Raw genomic sequence first — 15,389 nt, 5'->3', positions numbered from 1 at the left:
GGGTAGCTTGTAAACACAATTATTACAATTTTTAATATCTATTAACGTACATGTATACCACAGTGCAAAAAGTTAGATGCTTTATATATTTTAAAAGGTTGAAATATTCAGAACAAAAACCAAAAAAGAATTGAAATGTAATAATTAACATCCATTTCTGTTAAAGATTTAGAAACTTATTAAAATATGTGAACTCACATCTGCTCCCTTGTGCTCATATGGTATTTACATATGCGCAAATGCGACGCACCGAAGAAGAAAAAAACCCACTTTTTTTGACAAATCAAAAAAGATCGATATTCGAGCATTTCACGTGGGGCGTAAATTCTTTTTTTAATGGTTTCTGTAAATCAAAGATGTTAATGATCAACATCCTTCCATTCTTGTTTAAATGTTTTATTTGCAAATGTAACTATTGAAAAAAAGACATTTTCGTAAAGTTGTGAAAGTCAAAATTGAAAAAAATGAAAATGCAAGGAAGTTTGTAGAAAAATTAATCAATACACAAATTAGCACATTTATTGTTTTCCAAATAGTCAATTTCCGCAGATGTCAATTTCCTTAATAAAACACCTTTATAAATATTGATTTTAAATCTCTTCATCACACAGATACTTCATAAAGGTTATCACATCGTGTCAAAACTATAGCTAATATTCTCAAGTTGATGGAATGCTTCGCGTTGGTCCACTGATAAAAACATGGCGGATGGAAGTATTGTCAAAGAAGCTGCTCTACGATATCAACGAAGACGCCCTAGACCGCTAATACCGGTTTCACGAGATGAGAGTATGGAGCAGTCAGAGAGCAGTACAACACCGGTAGGAATTTAGAAACTATAAACTAATATACTAAATTATATACAGAGGTACCATAATAAACTGGGTAACGTACAATGTACGATAAGCTATGAGTTTATATAGGAATATTATCATCTGTAAATGAAATTATCAAATATGCGCGAATCTACATTTTTTTAAAGATGAAGGAGGTTACATACAATAGCTCAATTTTTTCCTTATTTATTGGTCGGTGTTTACATTCATTTTAAAAATGATAAGAAGAAAAGAAGCAAAGGGGGAAAGGGGGATGGTTTCCAGCCGACTACCTCCAAAAGTGTTGATAATTAAAAGGTTTGGTCATGTAGACTGCTCCCCATTGTTAATTTCATGACCAAGAGCAAACAATAGAACTTGCAAACTAATCTATACAAGTTTTGCATTCAAAATAATTACAAGAGATGTGCACATTTATAATATCACAGCGTAGACATAAATATTGGGATTCTGAAGGTTCAATACCAGACCTTACGGTAATATAAATTTTGAGCACGATCATCGACCAAAAATATAAAAAAACTCGGTACTTCGAGCACAAATTTTGTACTCCAAGTATATATACTGAATAAAATTTAAATGAACGAAGGCTCGGATCTTTAACTCTGAATAGGTTCTACCATCCATAGCGGCTGATCCATTGGTTTTAAAAGGGGAAACAATTCAAAAAAAGGGAATAACAAGATTTCTGGCCGATATTTGCAAACAAATCAAAACCAGCGTGCTGATTTCATTTGTCAATTAAAAAGGGGTGTATGTGGCCTCTATACATACTTCCGGATCCGGCTTTGTCTCTTATAATCTGTACTTTAGGGAGCTACCATTTGATTTTCATGGGTGGGCTGGGATGAAAAATTTTGTCCTGCATTTTTTTTTAGTTGTTATCTCTGTCCTGCCTTTTTATTTTTCACTCTATTCGGTCCTGCCTTTTTTTTTTTAGTTTATCCTGACTTTTTTTACCTAAATTGTCATCCTGCCTTTTTTTTTTGCAAGTGTCTCATCCTGCCTTTTTTTTTACTCAAAATTCCTGTCCTGCCTTTTTTTCAAATTTCATCCAAGCCCCCCCCCCCCCCCCCCCCCTTCACATAAAAATCAAATGGTAGCTCCCTTAATCAGATTGAATTGTTTTCTTTGTGTTACAGTTATCATTGGAACAAAGAACAACGGAAAGCTTTACTACAGTACCTACCATACAGACACTGAGAAGACCTAAATTTGTCGACAGACAATTACAGTTTAGGAATACAGCATTCTGTCTACCATTTATTCAATGCAAGGTAAATGGACAGCATACTTAAAACATTTTTACACTTTGAACTATATCCCATTATGTATTATATAATCTTTATTGCAAAATGACACTCGTATTATACGAGGTTAAGGAAATACATGTACATATACTTATTTAGAATAACAAAGTTTGATGTTGATGATGGCACAAGGTAATGGTTAGCAAGAACACACCTACCAAAACCCATTACATGTATTCTTATTCTGAGCTGATCGTTTTTTGTTCTTACTCCTGAATGCCGATTGCTTAGCATAGAATCAGCAAATATTTGTTTTCCATTTTTTTGGTCTAAGCAGGTATTATATCCAAATCAACGGCTAACCACACTAGAGGCGAACACTCTCTCCCACGAAACCACTTCAAAAGGTACCCCCGGGGACTGTCGGTCTTGCAACAGCAATCCGTCTCAAAGGCACTGTAAAGATGAAAACCGAGCAAACTGCACTTAATAAGTTTATATATAGTCCAACAATCACGCACCGAACAAAAATATTAGAAGAAAACACCTAGGAGCATTATATTTTTTAATCTGTGTGTCCGTTTGTTCGTTCGCCCGTCCGTCCATTCTTCAGGTTAGAGTGTTTGGTCAGTGTAATTTTTGATGAAGTTTTAGTGCAATCAACTTGAAACTTGGTACCCAGGTTCCCTATGATATGATGATCTTTCTAATTTTAATGCCAAATTAGAGTTTTTACTCCATTTTCACGATCCACTGACCATAGAAAATAATAGTGCGAATGTGGCATACATTTACTATGGACACAATCATGTTCTTAATGCCATTTTATTATAAACTAAAATGTTGTCTTTTGATAATTAAATATTAAGTACTATAAGTAGTGAGTTTTGAATATTATATTATACTCCAAGAGTATAGTATTAAATTGCTTCGTATAAAATTTACAATTATCACTAATGTGGTTCCCCGACAACAATGACAACTTTGAAGCTTCATACTTTAGCAGTATTTTCTAAACTGTAAGATACACTGAAAATAGTATTACACCGAGATTGAATTTACCATTGATAGTTCAAAGGTGAATCTATACTGTCCGTAACAGCTGTTTTGACAAATAACACCTGTTACGTGTTACATGTAGTTAACGACATTTACTAAATCAAATAATAAACATGATTGTTTATTTTTTGTTGCAATCTAATATCCAGTCGCAAATATTTCATACATATTCAAGAATAGAATAAAGAATAAAGAATAAACCAATTGATAAGTTTCTGAAAAATGAGGCCAAAGTTTAGAAATCAAGAGTTAAAAAGGGGTTATGAAGAATCCATATATTTGATTTGAATCGACTTTGTGGGATTTATAGATACGCAGCCATGTCTGTTGGTAATGCGGATATATGTTATAAAATCCGATGTACATAACGAGTTTAATGCTATCTGTATGTTGAAGTTCTCTTTCAACAAGTAACTTTTCTGTGGTAGGTGACTTGTTGCAAGGCAAAATTGAATTTAACATATGTCAACTCTATAACCTTCAGACTTCAGTGTATTGCTTTATGCATATAGATGTTATCTTTTTGCATTTTGAAATTCTTATCTTTCTTATACATGCAGTTAGTGACTTTCTAACTTGTTTCTTTCTTCACATTTTACGAATAGTTGAATACTGAAAAGATATAACATCCAATTTATCTAATTTTCAAAATTTTATGTATTGATTTCACAGATTAACGATAAATCTTCCAAAAATGCGTGATACATAACTTACAATCTTTACAGTTCCATACAAGAGAAGCAAAAGCTTTAATCAACACGTGTGTGTTATCGTCTATCATCAACAGAAGACTTTACCAGGATTTGTAAGTACCAGTTGATTCTCAAACTCTAGGAGGGTGTGTAGAGGGTTTACACCCTTTTGATTGGAAAAATATATTGTTTGTGCATAAAATCATAAAAAAAAAAAAATCGGCTCGGTACAATCGGCGATTGTATCGAGCCGATTTTTTTTTTCTTGAACCTGAACTCGCACCTGAGTTCGATTTACTATACCTTTATAATGTTTTCTTCCTTACGTCCGTACAATGTTTCAATACCAGCAGGTGATTCGAGCCGCCCTATACTCTTCATTTTCAAAAAAAGGCAGGAAAAGGATGCCCAAGAGGATGTTATTTCATGATTATTTAAGAAAAACACGCACTTCATTTCTATTTTTCATTGCAATATCATTATGATATCCACAACAACGATCGGCTTAGGTAAAGAAGTAAGGTCGCTTTTACTTTTTCGATCCGGCAGTTGAACTCAAGCTTGGTTAGGTCGTCCCCTTCGGCTGCGCGGAATGTATAAATACGAATCCACGTCTTCTTGAAGTTCATGCACTCCCATCTCTCCGGGTCATTTTTTAATTAATTATTTCGGTTAAACTGCATATAAAAATTTATTCTATTCTTCGTCTCTTTCAAATAATAAGAAACTAAGGTTCGAACATCCTCAGGCAAAGTTTAAGAGGGTAGACCTTGGTTCAGGGAGATAACTCTTTAAATCAGTTATAGTACGTTTGTAAAAGTCAAGTTTAATCAATGTATTTTAAGCATTTACATGAAACAGATTGGAAATAATCTATGTAACCTTGAAGCTAAGAATATATTTATGAAAATGGTTGACACAAACGTACTTATGATTTTAAGAGTTATTTCCCTTAACCAAGGTCTACCTCCTTAACGGAGTTAAACTTGATGTCCCTTTCGGTCATGAAGCACAGAAAGTTTCTAAGTATTTATACAGCACTGACTTTCAACTGTTTGAGTTGGAGCACTCCTGTCGAATGTAAACCCAGAAAGGCGCCCCAGACGCACGGCATCTATAAAGTGTTTGTTTCCGTTTACCAACAAGGCGTTAATGCCACTGCTGGTGGACTGTTAGTCCCCGAATTTCATCTTCAGCAAAGTTGTCAGAGCTTCGGTACTCCACGATTTATATTTTCCCTATTGATAAATTAAGAAACTATAAAGAAACTAATGATCCAATTCCCTCCCTTGCTCAATGCGTCTTTTTTTTTTTTGGTGTTCCTTTTGGTCATATTGATAGTAACATTTCAACGTATTTATATGTCCTTGACATTAATTTTTCTTGATTCAGTTTGCGCGTTCTTGGTGAAGGTCAATCCAAAAAGCTGTACGGGCGCAAACAATTTTATGAAGTACTATTTTCATTTTTAATCTTCTTTTTTTCGAAGACATATAAGCACCACTCCCTCTTCCAATCAAATAAATGCTTGCTTCTTGTCAATCAAGTCTATTAACAGTAAACCTGCATAATAAGTTATTTGAAACAGTTGATTCAAATCCTCATTTTAGATATTATGTATTAAATAATAAAGTGCTAGGAAAACATTTGTTACGTAAGTAATCCTTTTTATTGTCTTATCTAAGAGGTATTTTATTGATTTGAGTAGAAGCGCAGTAATTTACGTTTAAATACATTGACTGAATTTCATCGACAGTTTGCAGACATCTAAAAATAGTTATATTTGTTTGTTGTTTTGTTCATTTGATTTACTCAATTAAAACTTACACATTCCTTACTACCAACCCGCCATTGCCATTTATTTACAAACCCTAAACAGCCAACGGGCGTTGCCATGTATTTACAAATCCCATACAGTCAACGGCTGTTGCCATGTATTTACAAACCCCACACAGCCAACGGGCGTTGGCACTTGTCGTGTATTCACAAATCTCATTCAGCTAAAACGGACGTCCCTCCACAAAAGTACAATATAGTTAAATTTTTTAGAGAATTACCAGTTATGACACAATAGGCAATACCATATACCTTGGGCATAAGACATTTTTTCCTCTCAATTGTACAGGTTCTTCGAAATTGAACCCACAAGACATTTTTTTTCATTGTATACAGGTTCTTCGAGGAAGCGTCATTCCAAGCATACGACATGGCCAGAGGTGTTCCATTTGTAATAAACAACAGACTCATTCATTTTGACTTCATTATTCGCGGTAAGTATTTTTTTTTTGCATGAGGGGTTCATGCTTATATATTGGCGAGTTTTGGATGTGTCTATGGGCCACTCGATATCTCTCGGCCGGAAGTCAGAATAAAATTCTCGGAACGTCTCTAAAGTTTTTGGTCATTTATACAGGTCTTAACAGGTTGTTATCTACGTCTTTGATATGGTCCCTTGATGGCCCTTGACGACGCAATTATATTTGTTTTAAAACGACCACTGTGCACTGTGTGTATCTGGGTCATTTATAACGTGGTATTTTCTGTTGTCTCGATAACATGTAAACTTATTATGTTTGAAGATTTAACCACGGGATACTGTGTATTTCATCATACTAGACTTACGGGAGATAACATTCTGGTTAAAATATTAATATTAGATCGGAAAACAGAAAGATAATATTAGATCGTAAAACGGAAAGATAATATTCTTATCAAAATAATTTAATTCAATCGGAATCAAACAAATATATACAAAATAAATACTGTATTTATGTTTCTGGAGAAACTAACAATGATTGAAATCAGAATATTTTCAGAGTTGCAATTAAAGTATTTTATATGACAAGATACTCTGCTTTGGTATTTTTAAATATTCATTTGTAAAGGAAACATAAAAATTAAATCTAAATAAATTCTTGCATCCTACCAAAAAAATGTGTATATTTCTACATTAATTATTTCATACCATTTTAGTTTTTATGTTTTATGAGTAATTATTATTTATTTTTTTGTATTGTAATATATCCATAAAACGGAAAGTAAGATCAATTTATTAAATATTTAAATTTTAAACGGTCGTGAATAAAAAATACTTGTGTGTTTTCAATTCATAAAGCATGATTTTAAATCCTTGCAGCCCACAACAACCGTATAAATAATTTACAATAATTACAACAAAATTTAATTACAAATATCGGTTTGCGTTCTCAAAAATTCCGGATAAAATGTCAATGAATCCGGAGTCAAAACATTTAATGTAGGCCGTTTGACATTCGATTTCAACTATAAGATTAAGATATGGGATGACGCAAATGCGTCTTCTTTTCCTGAGTATCAGTGAGATCCTTTCTATTTATTTCGTGCGCTAAAATACTACTTGCATGCACTACTATTAAATTCACTCTTGGAAGCTTATTTTCGTTTTTGTTATCTAAATTCAGGACACGGCAGAAAGAGCTTTACATGTGACTTTCAAGCACGGCCATCATTACTAACGGTATTCTGACCTCGAGTTGTTTCTCTTTTGTTTTTTTTTTGAGTCACTGTTCTATTATAAACTTTGACCTTTTCAAAAAGCTGAGGATTGTCTACCCACGGAATAGATTCCTTAACTTTGTAATGTATTTAGCCTTTTAAATGTTTTCATTCGAGCGTCACTGATGCTTTTTTTGTTGACTTAACTCGTGTCTGGCGTTTTTTATATCTAAATACCTTTTTATATAAATTGGTTATTTTGAAAGTGTGTACAGGTATTCATAAACTTCTGAATTAAGAAATTCTTTGGCAAAACTAAGTTTCTCTGTATAATGTTTGAATTGAGTTAAGTAAAATCAGGAAATCCTTAAAATTTGAGATGCTTTATGAGACCAAAATAAGTCTCTTCATAAGAGGTCCCAATCAATTACATGCCACAGGTTTAACAGGCATACAACATCTACCATGAGTAAAGACAGCTTCAAATACGAGTTGAGAATATAAAGGCATTCATTTAGGAAACAAAATATAAAAATATGATAGATAAAATGAATGCATCCAGAATTCCAGATTATAAAGCAAACTGAGTGCATTAATTTATATTGCGATAGGTTTGTGCAATTTGCATAAGTCATCCGGTTAGTAGAAATTAGGATTTGCCAATGGGTTATAATCGGAAAAAATATGTACATTCCCGAGTAATATATTAAATAGTCGAGCTTTAAAATAACTATTCAAATAGAAGTTGTAAATATATACGTTCAACTGGCTTCTTCTATTCACAGTCAATTATTTCAATTCAAAAGCAAACACAAATTCAGCAACAATCTTTTGGGGACCCGGCAGTCAGTTAGTTCATGTATTGCTTTTCTTTTTTTTAAAGAAAGCAACTTGTTTTTTAAATGATTAGTTTGCTATTCACTAATTAAGACACATACATGTACATGTATATATAGCATACGAATTTAAGTACACTTTGAGCACCACAATCTAATTAAAAACCGATCTCTCATCGCTCCCGTTTTTTGATATGTCGCGTTGGAGATCTAACGAAACCCGCTTTGAGGTCATATGTGAGTGACCTCGTAGGTGTGTCTTTTTCGACCAATGAAAATGAGTCTTCCACGATCTTGAAATATATCGTGAAGTAAAGGGATGTAACTCATTTTATTAACAAAGAAATCGTCAGTCATAAGAATTCATAAACTTTTTTGATTGGCTTATTGATATATATAGGTCGTCAATTCATTTGCATATCATTATAAATTCATAACTTTTAGTTCACTCACATGTGACCTCAAACCGGGTTTCGTTAGATCTCCCACGCGACATATCAGAAAACGGGAGCGATGAGACATCGGTTTTTAATTAGATTGTGAGCACTACACCGCTTAAGGTTTTCATTAGCATATGTTTGGTGTTCCGATTATTTGACTCCATTGTAAGCTTCTGATCAAAGAGTTCCGAAAATGAAACAGAAACTGCTTCTCACACAGGATCATTGAGTTTTGGTTAGCATGGTTACGCTCGTATTTCTGAATAATATTTTTCTACGTAATTTCTTGTTTGTTTGGTTGCGTTTTTTTTTTTTTGCTTCTTCGTCGTCACTGTCTCATCTCATCTGTCTTGTGGCTGCTCCTCCTACCTGTAATTCTGTTAATATGTTACATATTCATTTTTCGTTCATTTTTATGCCCCATCTACGATAGTAGAGGGGCTTTATATTTTCTGGTCTGTTCGTCCGTTCGTTCGTCCGTCCGTTCGTCCGTCTGTTCCGCTTCAGGTTAAAGTTTTTGGTTAAGGTAGTTTTTTATGAAGTTGAAGTCCAATCAACTTCAAACTTAGTACACCTGATGTTCCCTATGATATGATCTTTCTAAATTTAATGCCAAATCATAGTTTTAATTCCAATTTCACGGTCAATTGAACACAGAAAATGATAGTGCAAGTTTCAGGTTAAAGTTTTTGGTCAAGTTATTTTTTTATGAAGTTGAAGTCCAATCAACTTGAAACTTAGTATACATGTTCCCTATGATATGATCTTTCTAATTTTAATGTCAAGTTAGAGTTTTTACCCCAATTTTACGGTCTACTATATATAGCTAGCATATTATAGTACGAGTGGGGCATCTGTGTACTATGGACACATTCTTGTTTGTACATAAACTAGGCCGTTAGTTTTCTAGTTTGAATTGTTTTACATTTGTCATTTCGGGGCCTTTTAAAGCTGACTATGCGGTATTGGTTTTGCTCATTATCGAAGGCCGTACGGTGACCTGTAATTGTTAATTTCTGTGGCATTTGATCTCTTGTGAAGAGTTGTCCCATTGGCAATCATACCATATCTTTTTTTTTTTTTTTTTATATATTTTTCAACAATTCGGCTACATATTTCCCGCTACATCAATTAAAGACTTTCAGGGGCATCATGGGGAACGGTCAAAAAGGCGTAATGGTTTTGTTTTTAGGCACTACTGCGCATCCTCCCTTTTTACGCAACACATGTCAGGGTATTCTCTGTTTGTCTTCGACATTTGAGTTTTATTATCTCTTTGACATTTTCCGTCTCTCATTTGTTGATGCTTGTCAGTGGGTCTATCCTACACTCCCTTCTCAAATATCCTAGTGGTAATATTTTCTTTACCTTAATACAGGAAATCTATCCTCTTTAGAACATTTTTGTATGGATTATCTTTCTTACTTCTTTTCGTTTAATATATGCATTGTTATTTCAACATTTCGTTTAAATGTCGATAATTATATTATAATCAAACTATAATATGATATATATAATATAACAAATTTTTAATATATAATTACTTGATCACTGTAGAATTACATTTTTCATGCGTTTTTTTTTTTTACATATGGTCCATGCATGTTCAGAAATGCTGCGCATTAATTCCAGGAACATTTCCACTTGTAATGAAACGAACTACGAAAGGAAACCCCGCCAAAGGAATATCAATCGTTTGAGTTCTTATTGATAAAAAATATACCTTTATGTAGTAAAGTAAATTTACTGTAATACCAAAGGTATTCAGGATAAATATCATAACTGCCATAAGAATATTAAAGAATCGATTACTTTGTTTGTTTCAAAGCTTTATAAACAAAACACAAAACCTCTGATATCAAAAACGCGAGTTGTACTCTGTGTAATACTCGTCAATGGCGCTCGAAAAAAAAAGTTGCAAAACCAAGTTAAACATGATGCACGGACAATGTATAACTCTAAAGTTGTACCAAATTTAAAAAAGGTTGTTATATGGACTAGCAAATATTTAATTTCCCTTTGTGAATACCTTTGGGTTTTGTTAACTACAGATTCCCTAAGATTAACTTTCACTTACATAATGTTTCGGATCTGGAACTTATTTTATTTTTATTATTTTTTTTTGTAGGAGATGTACCAGTAATTGTGGATAATAGTCTTATTTGGCAATCATACCACATCTCTTTTTAATATTGAGTTCTTGGACTGGGTTATGTTTAGCGACTTAATCTTATTTTTTGTATTATTTTCTTTATAGGAGATGTACCCGACTTAGTTCTTGGACTGGATTTCTTCACGCAACTAGAGGTAATTACATGTACATGTAACTTGAACATGTATCAGTAATAACATGTAAACATACGGAACAAACATTTCGATGAAAATATTAAAACGTCACTGCCCCTTCCCTCTAAGGAACATTTCTAGATCCGCCATTGTTAATGTCGCTACTGTTCTCAACAAGAATGTGTCCCTAGTACAGGGATGCCCCATCCACACTATCATTTGTTATATTTCTATGGACCGTGAAATGTGGAAAAATCTCTAATTTGGAATTAAAATTAGAAAGATCATATCATAAGGAACATGTGTACTAAGTTTTAAGTTGATTAAACTTCAACTTCATCAAAAACTACCCCGACCAAAATTTTTAACCTGAAACGAGTCAGACGAACGGACGAACGAACGAACGGACGCACAGACATAATGCCCATAAATGGGTATAAAAATCGTCACGAAAATAGAACCTCTACCATTTGAAATGTATACCTGTCAATCTTCTTTGATATTAAAAGTACATGTACCACCCATCAAAAATGTTTCTGAAGTTGGCAGATAACATTAACACTTTATTCATTTTGTAGTCAATTTGACAGAAAATGATGAGGTAGATAAACTTTGATTGAGAACATACTTTATATATATATAAATTAATTTAGAACAATTTAGTGTTGAAGAACTGTAAATATACAGTTTGATTAGATTTGATAAGTTAGCTAATTGAAGAGGAAAGTGCAAAGGATCAAGCTAAGTTAGTGTCCAATTGGTATATTAAAAGATTTTAATAGAGTGTTGTTTATGTGTGTGCTAATTTAAGGTATCCAAAAAAACGATTATAAAGATTTTTTTCCTCAATTTATTGTCTTCGGCAATTTGTTTACCCAACAATTTTAACTTCTAGTAATATTTTAACTTCAAACTTGAAGACCCCTTCTACAGATGAATGATCGTTACCTTAACTTGTACACATGTGTCTTCATACATTATGTAGTGATGTTACATTTAGGTTAGGGTGAAGGTTGGCACCTGTTTAAACGTTTAAAACAAGTCCGCTGCATTTGTTTGCACCTTCCCTAAGTCAGGACCCTGTATAGTGCTTTTCGTTTGTTGATGTGGTTCATAATTGTTTCTCGTTATTTATATAAGTTAGAACGTTGGTTTGAATAGTTTTACACTAGTCATATGTTTTGGTCCTTAAAGTGTGGTTTTCAATGTGAGTCAAGGCTCCGTGTTGAAGGTCGTACTTTGACTTTTAAGGTTTACTTTTTACACATTGTGACTTGGATGGAGGATTGTGCCATGAAGTTGACACTCTTATCACATCTTCATATATATATTTATATATATATATATAATATGTTAACCCATTATTTTACACATCCTTTATCTTTTACATCTGACAAGTTCTCACAACGAGGTGTATTAAAAAAAAACGTTCATTTATATCTATTCTCTTTTTTTCAGTGTGCTCTGGACTTTGGAACACGCCAATTTATAGTAAGACAGGATCCACAGGTATCAACGACACTGCTTTGCGAACGAGAACTACCATTGCGATACAGAAACGTGCACAATCTATTAGCCTCGTTTTGAATGTATTCACGTTTTATAAATGTTACACGAATATGGGAAATTTTAGAAAGAACAGGTGCATTGTGACGTTGTGTCATACGTGTACAATTGCAACGTTAAGGTTTTATAGATAGAAAACGATTGAGTTTGAGATTTTTGTAAATATGAATTGAATTATATAGCAAATGACTCAGAATAAGTAACACGACGAGGAGTTCAGAGTTATGTACCAATAAAACGTCTGCCCATAACTACATTGCAGATGATCATTGTAAATTCTTTCTTCCTTAATTTTGTACGGAGGTAGAAAAGACAGGATAGTTGGTTCCTAATTTTTGTAAATCTATAACTCAAACATGCACTTCGTGATTTTATAACATGAGGGTCTGGATGGGATTCACGGGACTGAGAACAACATGCAAACAGTTCAGAATAAAAAGACAAATTTAAAATAAAAATAAAATAATAAGGTGCTTAAATATAAGGAATAAAGACATTTGGGCAAAACAAATAAAAGGAAAAGAAAAATAATATAAAAAAAGTGAAATAAAATAAAGAAAGGAAGGACACCCGTCCAGATTGTCTGATATTGTGTCTGCTTTATACTTATTTAAAGCCTGTCAATTCAATTATTATATATATTGTGTTTTGCTGTATCATATTTGTTTATCTTTTATTGTTTTGTACATAAAGTTGTCCATTAGTTTTCTTGTTTGAGTTGTTATACATTTTGCAATTTACATGTATTGCATGGCTTTCTCAGTGTTCAAATATTGAAAACCATACGCTAGCTCATATATATTGCGGATAGCTGTTCAAATGAAAATCCCACCATAAAATTAAATTTTCACGATATGTTTCGCTAGAGAAAAGATCATAGAGTGCATAAATGTACATACATGTATGAATAAAGTGAAAAAGAGGGATAGAAAAATATTAAAAAGGAAATATCTCTTGAGACAAAAACAAGTATCACAGTATTCTGTAGGTGTAACACCACTAATTCGGGCCCGGCCAGAAAGCACATACCAGAAAGTAGTACATATTTAACACAAAATAGTTCCTACGCATGAGTGTAACTTTCAAAATATATAGAATATTTAGGTATTTTTGGCATCGAATGAAAGCTGAAGGACTGGTGATCATTGTAGAACAAAATTTTGAATATTAAAAGAACTGCACCAAATTTTAAAAAGAGGGTACATTTAGTCTGTTTGTCAGATCTGAAGTACCTGTTTTAGTACATCAGAAGTTCCGGGAACCAGTTCTTTCTTGTATGCAATTAAAGGTATGTTGATTTTTTCAGTACAAAACACCATAAAGTGTTGCTTTGACATGCACTTTATTTGAACTTAAAATGAAAGAGGTGTGCCTGCTTGAAATGGAGGAATTTAACATAGAAAGCAATGGGCCATGAATTAGTGGTGTACTTCCTGTAAACAAAACAAAATAGACGTCAGAATTACAAGACGCTTAGTTTGACATTTAAATAAAATTGAGAATGGAAATGGGGAATGTGTCAAAGAGACAACAACCCGACCATAGAACAGACAACAACAGAAGGTCACCAATATGTCTTCAATGCAGCGAGAAACTCCCGCACTCGGAGGCGTCCTTTAGATGAATCCTAAATATATATATAAACTAGTTCAGTGATAATGGACGTCATACTAAACTCCAAATTATACACAAAAAACTAAAATTAAAAATCATACAAGACTAACAAAGGCTTTTTGTCCGAGACATCCCAGTTATCTGAAACAAGTATCACATACTTATAGCGTATTAGGACTGCTGATACACAGCGTAACGAAACTTTATAAACACATATAAAAAAATTTTATTGCGGCAAAATACAACCATATGAGCCAAACAAACACAAAACACATAAGTGATAACCTACAAAATTGTAGTCATTATTTATCATTTACATATAAAATGGGATACTAATAAAGCTTGCCAGGAATGCAGATACAGTTGGCGTTCAATGTATGGACGACATAAATATCAAAACATAATAGCAAAATTGAAATACTCTACGCTGTCGAGTTTTATTTCAAATTCTTCATCCCTTGATTATACAGATATAACGTGTCGATTGTGCCGCAATGACCATTAGAGTGGTTACGGAGGACCTAAATGGCAAAATACGGGTGAAAATTAAGAAATAGCCTATTAAAAATAATGGAATGGATATTTTGGATAATGGAATGGACTGTTGCTACCCATCAGTTCTTAATCACAAATATACCTCGTACCTCATTCGAAAGCTTTTTAATAGAGGTACAAAAGGTATTAATATATAGATATAGGAAGATGTGGTATGAGTGCCAATGAGACAATTCTCCATCCAAATAACAATTTATAAATAGTCAATTGGTTCCGCAACGTATATTACTTAAATTACTTATTAAAGTAATACTAGAATGTAATTTGATACAGGGAAGACTTAAATATAATTTTTTATATGTACAAAGTATATTATCAGATTATAACATGGCATTTTTCATATCTCATGTATTATCAGCCCTAGGTTCAATATCAGCCCAAGAGCCACATGGCTCGAGGGCTGATATTGACCGAGGGCTGATAATACATGCGATATGAAAAATGACATGTTATGATCTTTTTATCATATGCTTCAACAATGGAGAAAAATAACTGATTCGTATATTGATCTTTTTACGTGGTTCTGTAGTAGAAGTTCGAAGATTGAAAATTTCACGGACGTCGGACCCCAAATTTAGTACATTCGATATGAAATTTTTCTATCATTTGCCTCAACAAAGAAGAAACACATTTTAATATGGACGAATTGACAAAAACCAACAAAACTTAACAATACACATAATGAACACTGTTTGGCAACTTTTTGATGTAACTTTCTAAATTATGTTTGAAACTTTTAAACAATGCATTTATTTAATAAATTGTTTTTTTTTTATTTTTT

The 15,389-nt window shown here is 33.0% G+C and overlaps 1 protein-coding gene across 1 annotated transcript; it reads left to right on the top strand.

Annotated features, from left to right (window-relative positions):
• Positions 1-630: 630 nt before the first annotated feature.
• LOC143083637 (uncharacterized) lies at positions 631-12,980 on the top strand. Its single transcript, XM_076259913.1, has 6 exons — positions 631-821; positions 1,979-2,113; positions 3,871-3,950; positions 6,010-6,107; positions 10,845-10,894; positions 12,332-12,980. Exons 1-6 carry the CDS (start codon positions 702-704, stop codon positions 12,458-12,460), a joined length of 612 nt encoding a protein of 203 aa, XP_076116028.1. The 5' UTR covers positions 631-701; the 3' UTR covers positions 12,461-12,980.
• Positions 12,981-15,389: the final 2,409 nt, after the last annotated feature.

This window comes from Mytilus galloprovincialis, chromosome 7, assembly GCF_965363235.1.
Source record: "Mytilus galloprovincialis chromosome 7, xbMytGall1.hap1.1, whole genome shotgun sequence".
Taxonomy (NCBI): Eukaryota; Metazoa; Mollusca; class Bivalvia; order Mytilida; family Mytilidae; genus Mytilus; species Mytilus galloprovincialis.
This window is presented reverse-complemented; position numbering and strand designations above follow the sequence as displayed.

What these genes read in the sequence shown, in the direction of transcription:
- LOC143083637 (XM_076259913.1), top strand. Translation starts at nt 702, where the DNA reads ATGGCGGATGGAAGTATTGTCAAAGAAGCTGCTCTACGATATCAACGA. An exon ending in CAGAGAGCAGTACAACACCG is followed by an intron (nt 822 to 1,978) that starts GTAGGAATTTAG and finishes TTTGTGTTACAG; the next exon opens with TTATCATTGGAACAAAGAAC. An exon ending in TTTTGACTTCATTATTCGCG is followed by an intron (nt 6,108 to 10,844) that starts GTAAGTATTTTT and finishes TTTTCTTTATAG; the next exon opens with GAGATGTACCCGACTTAGTT.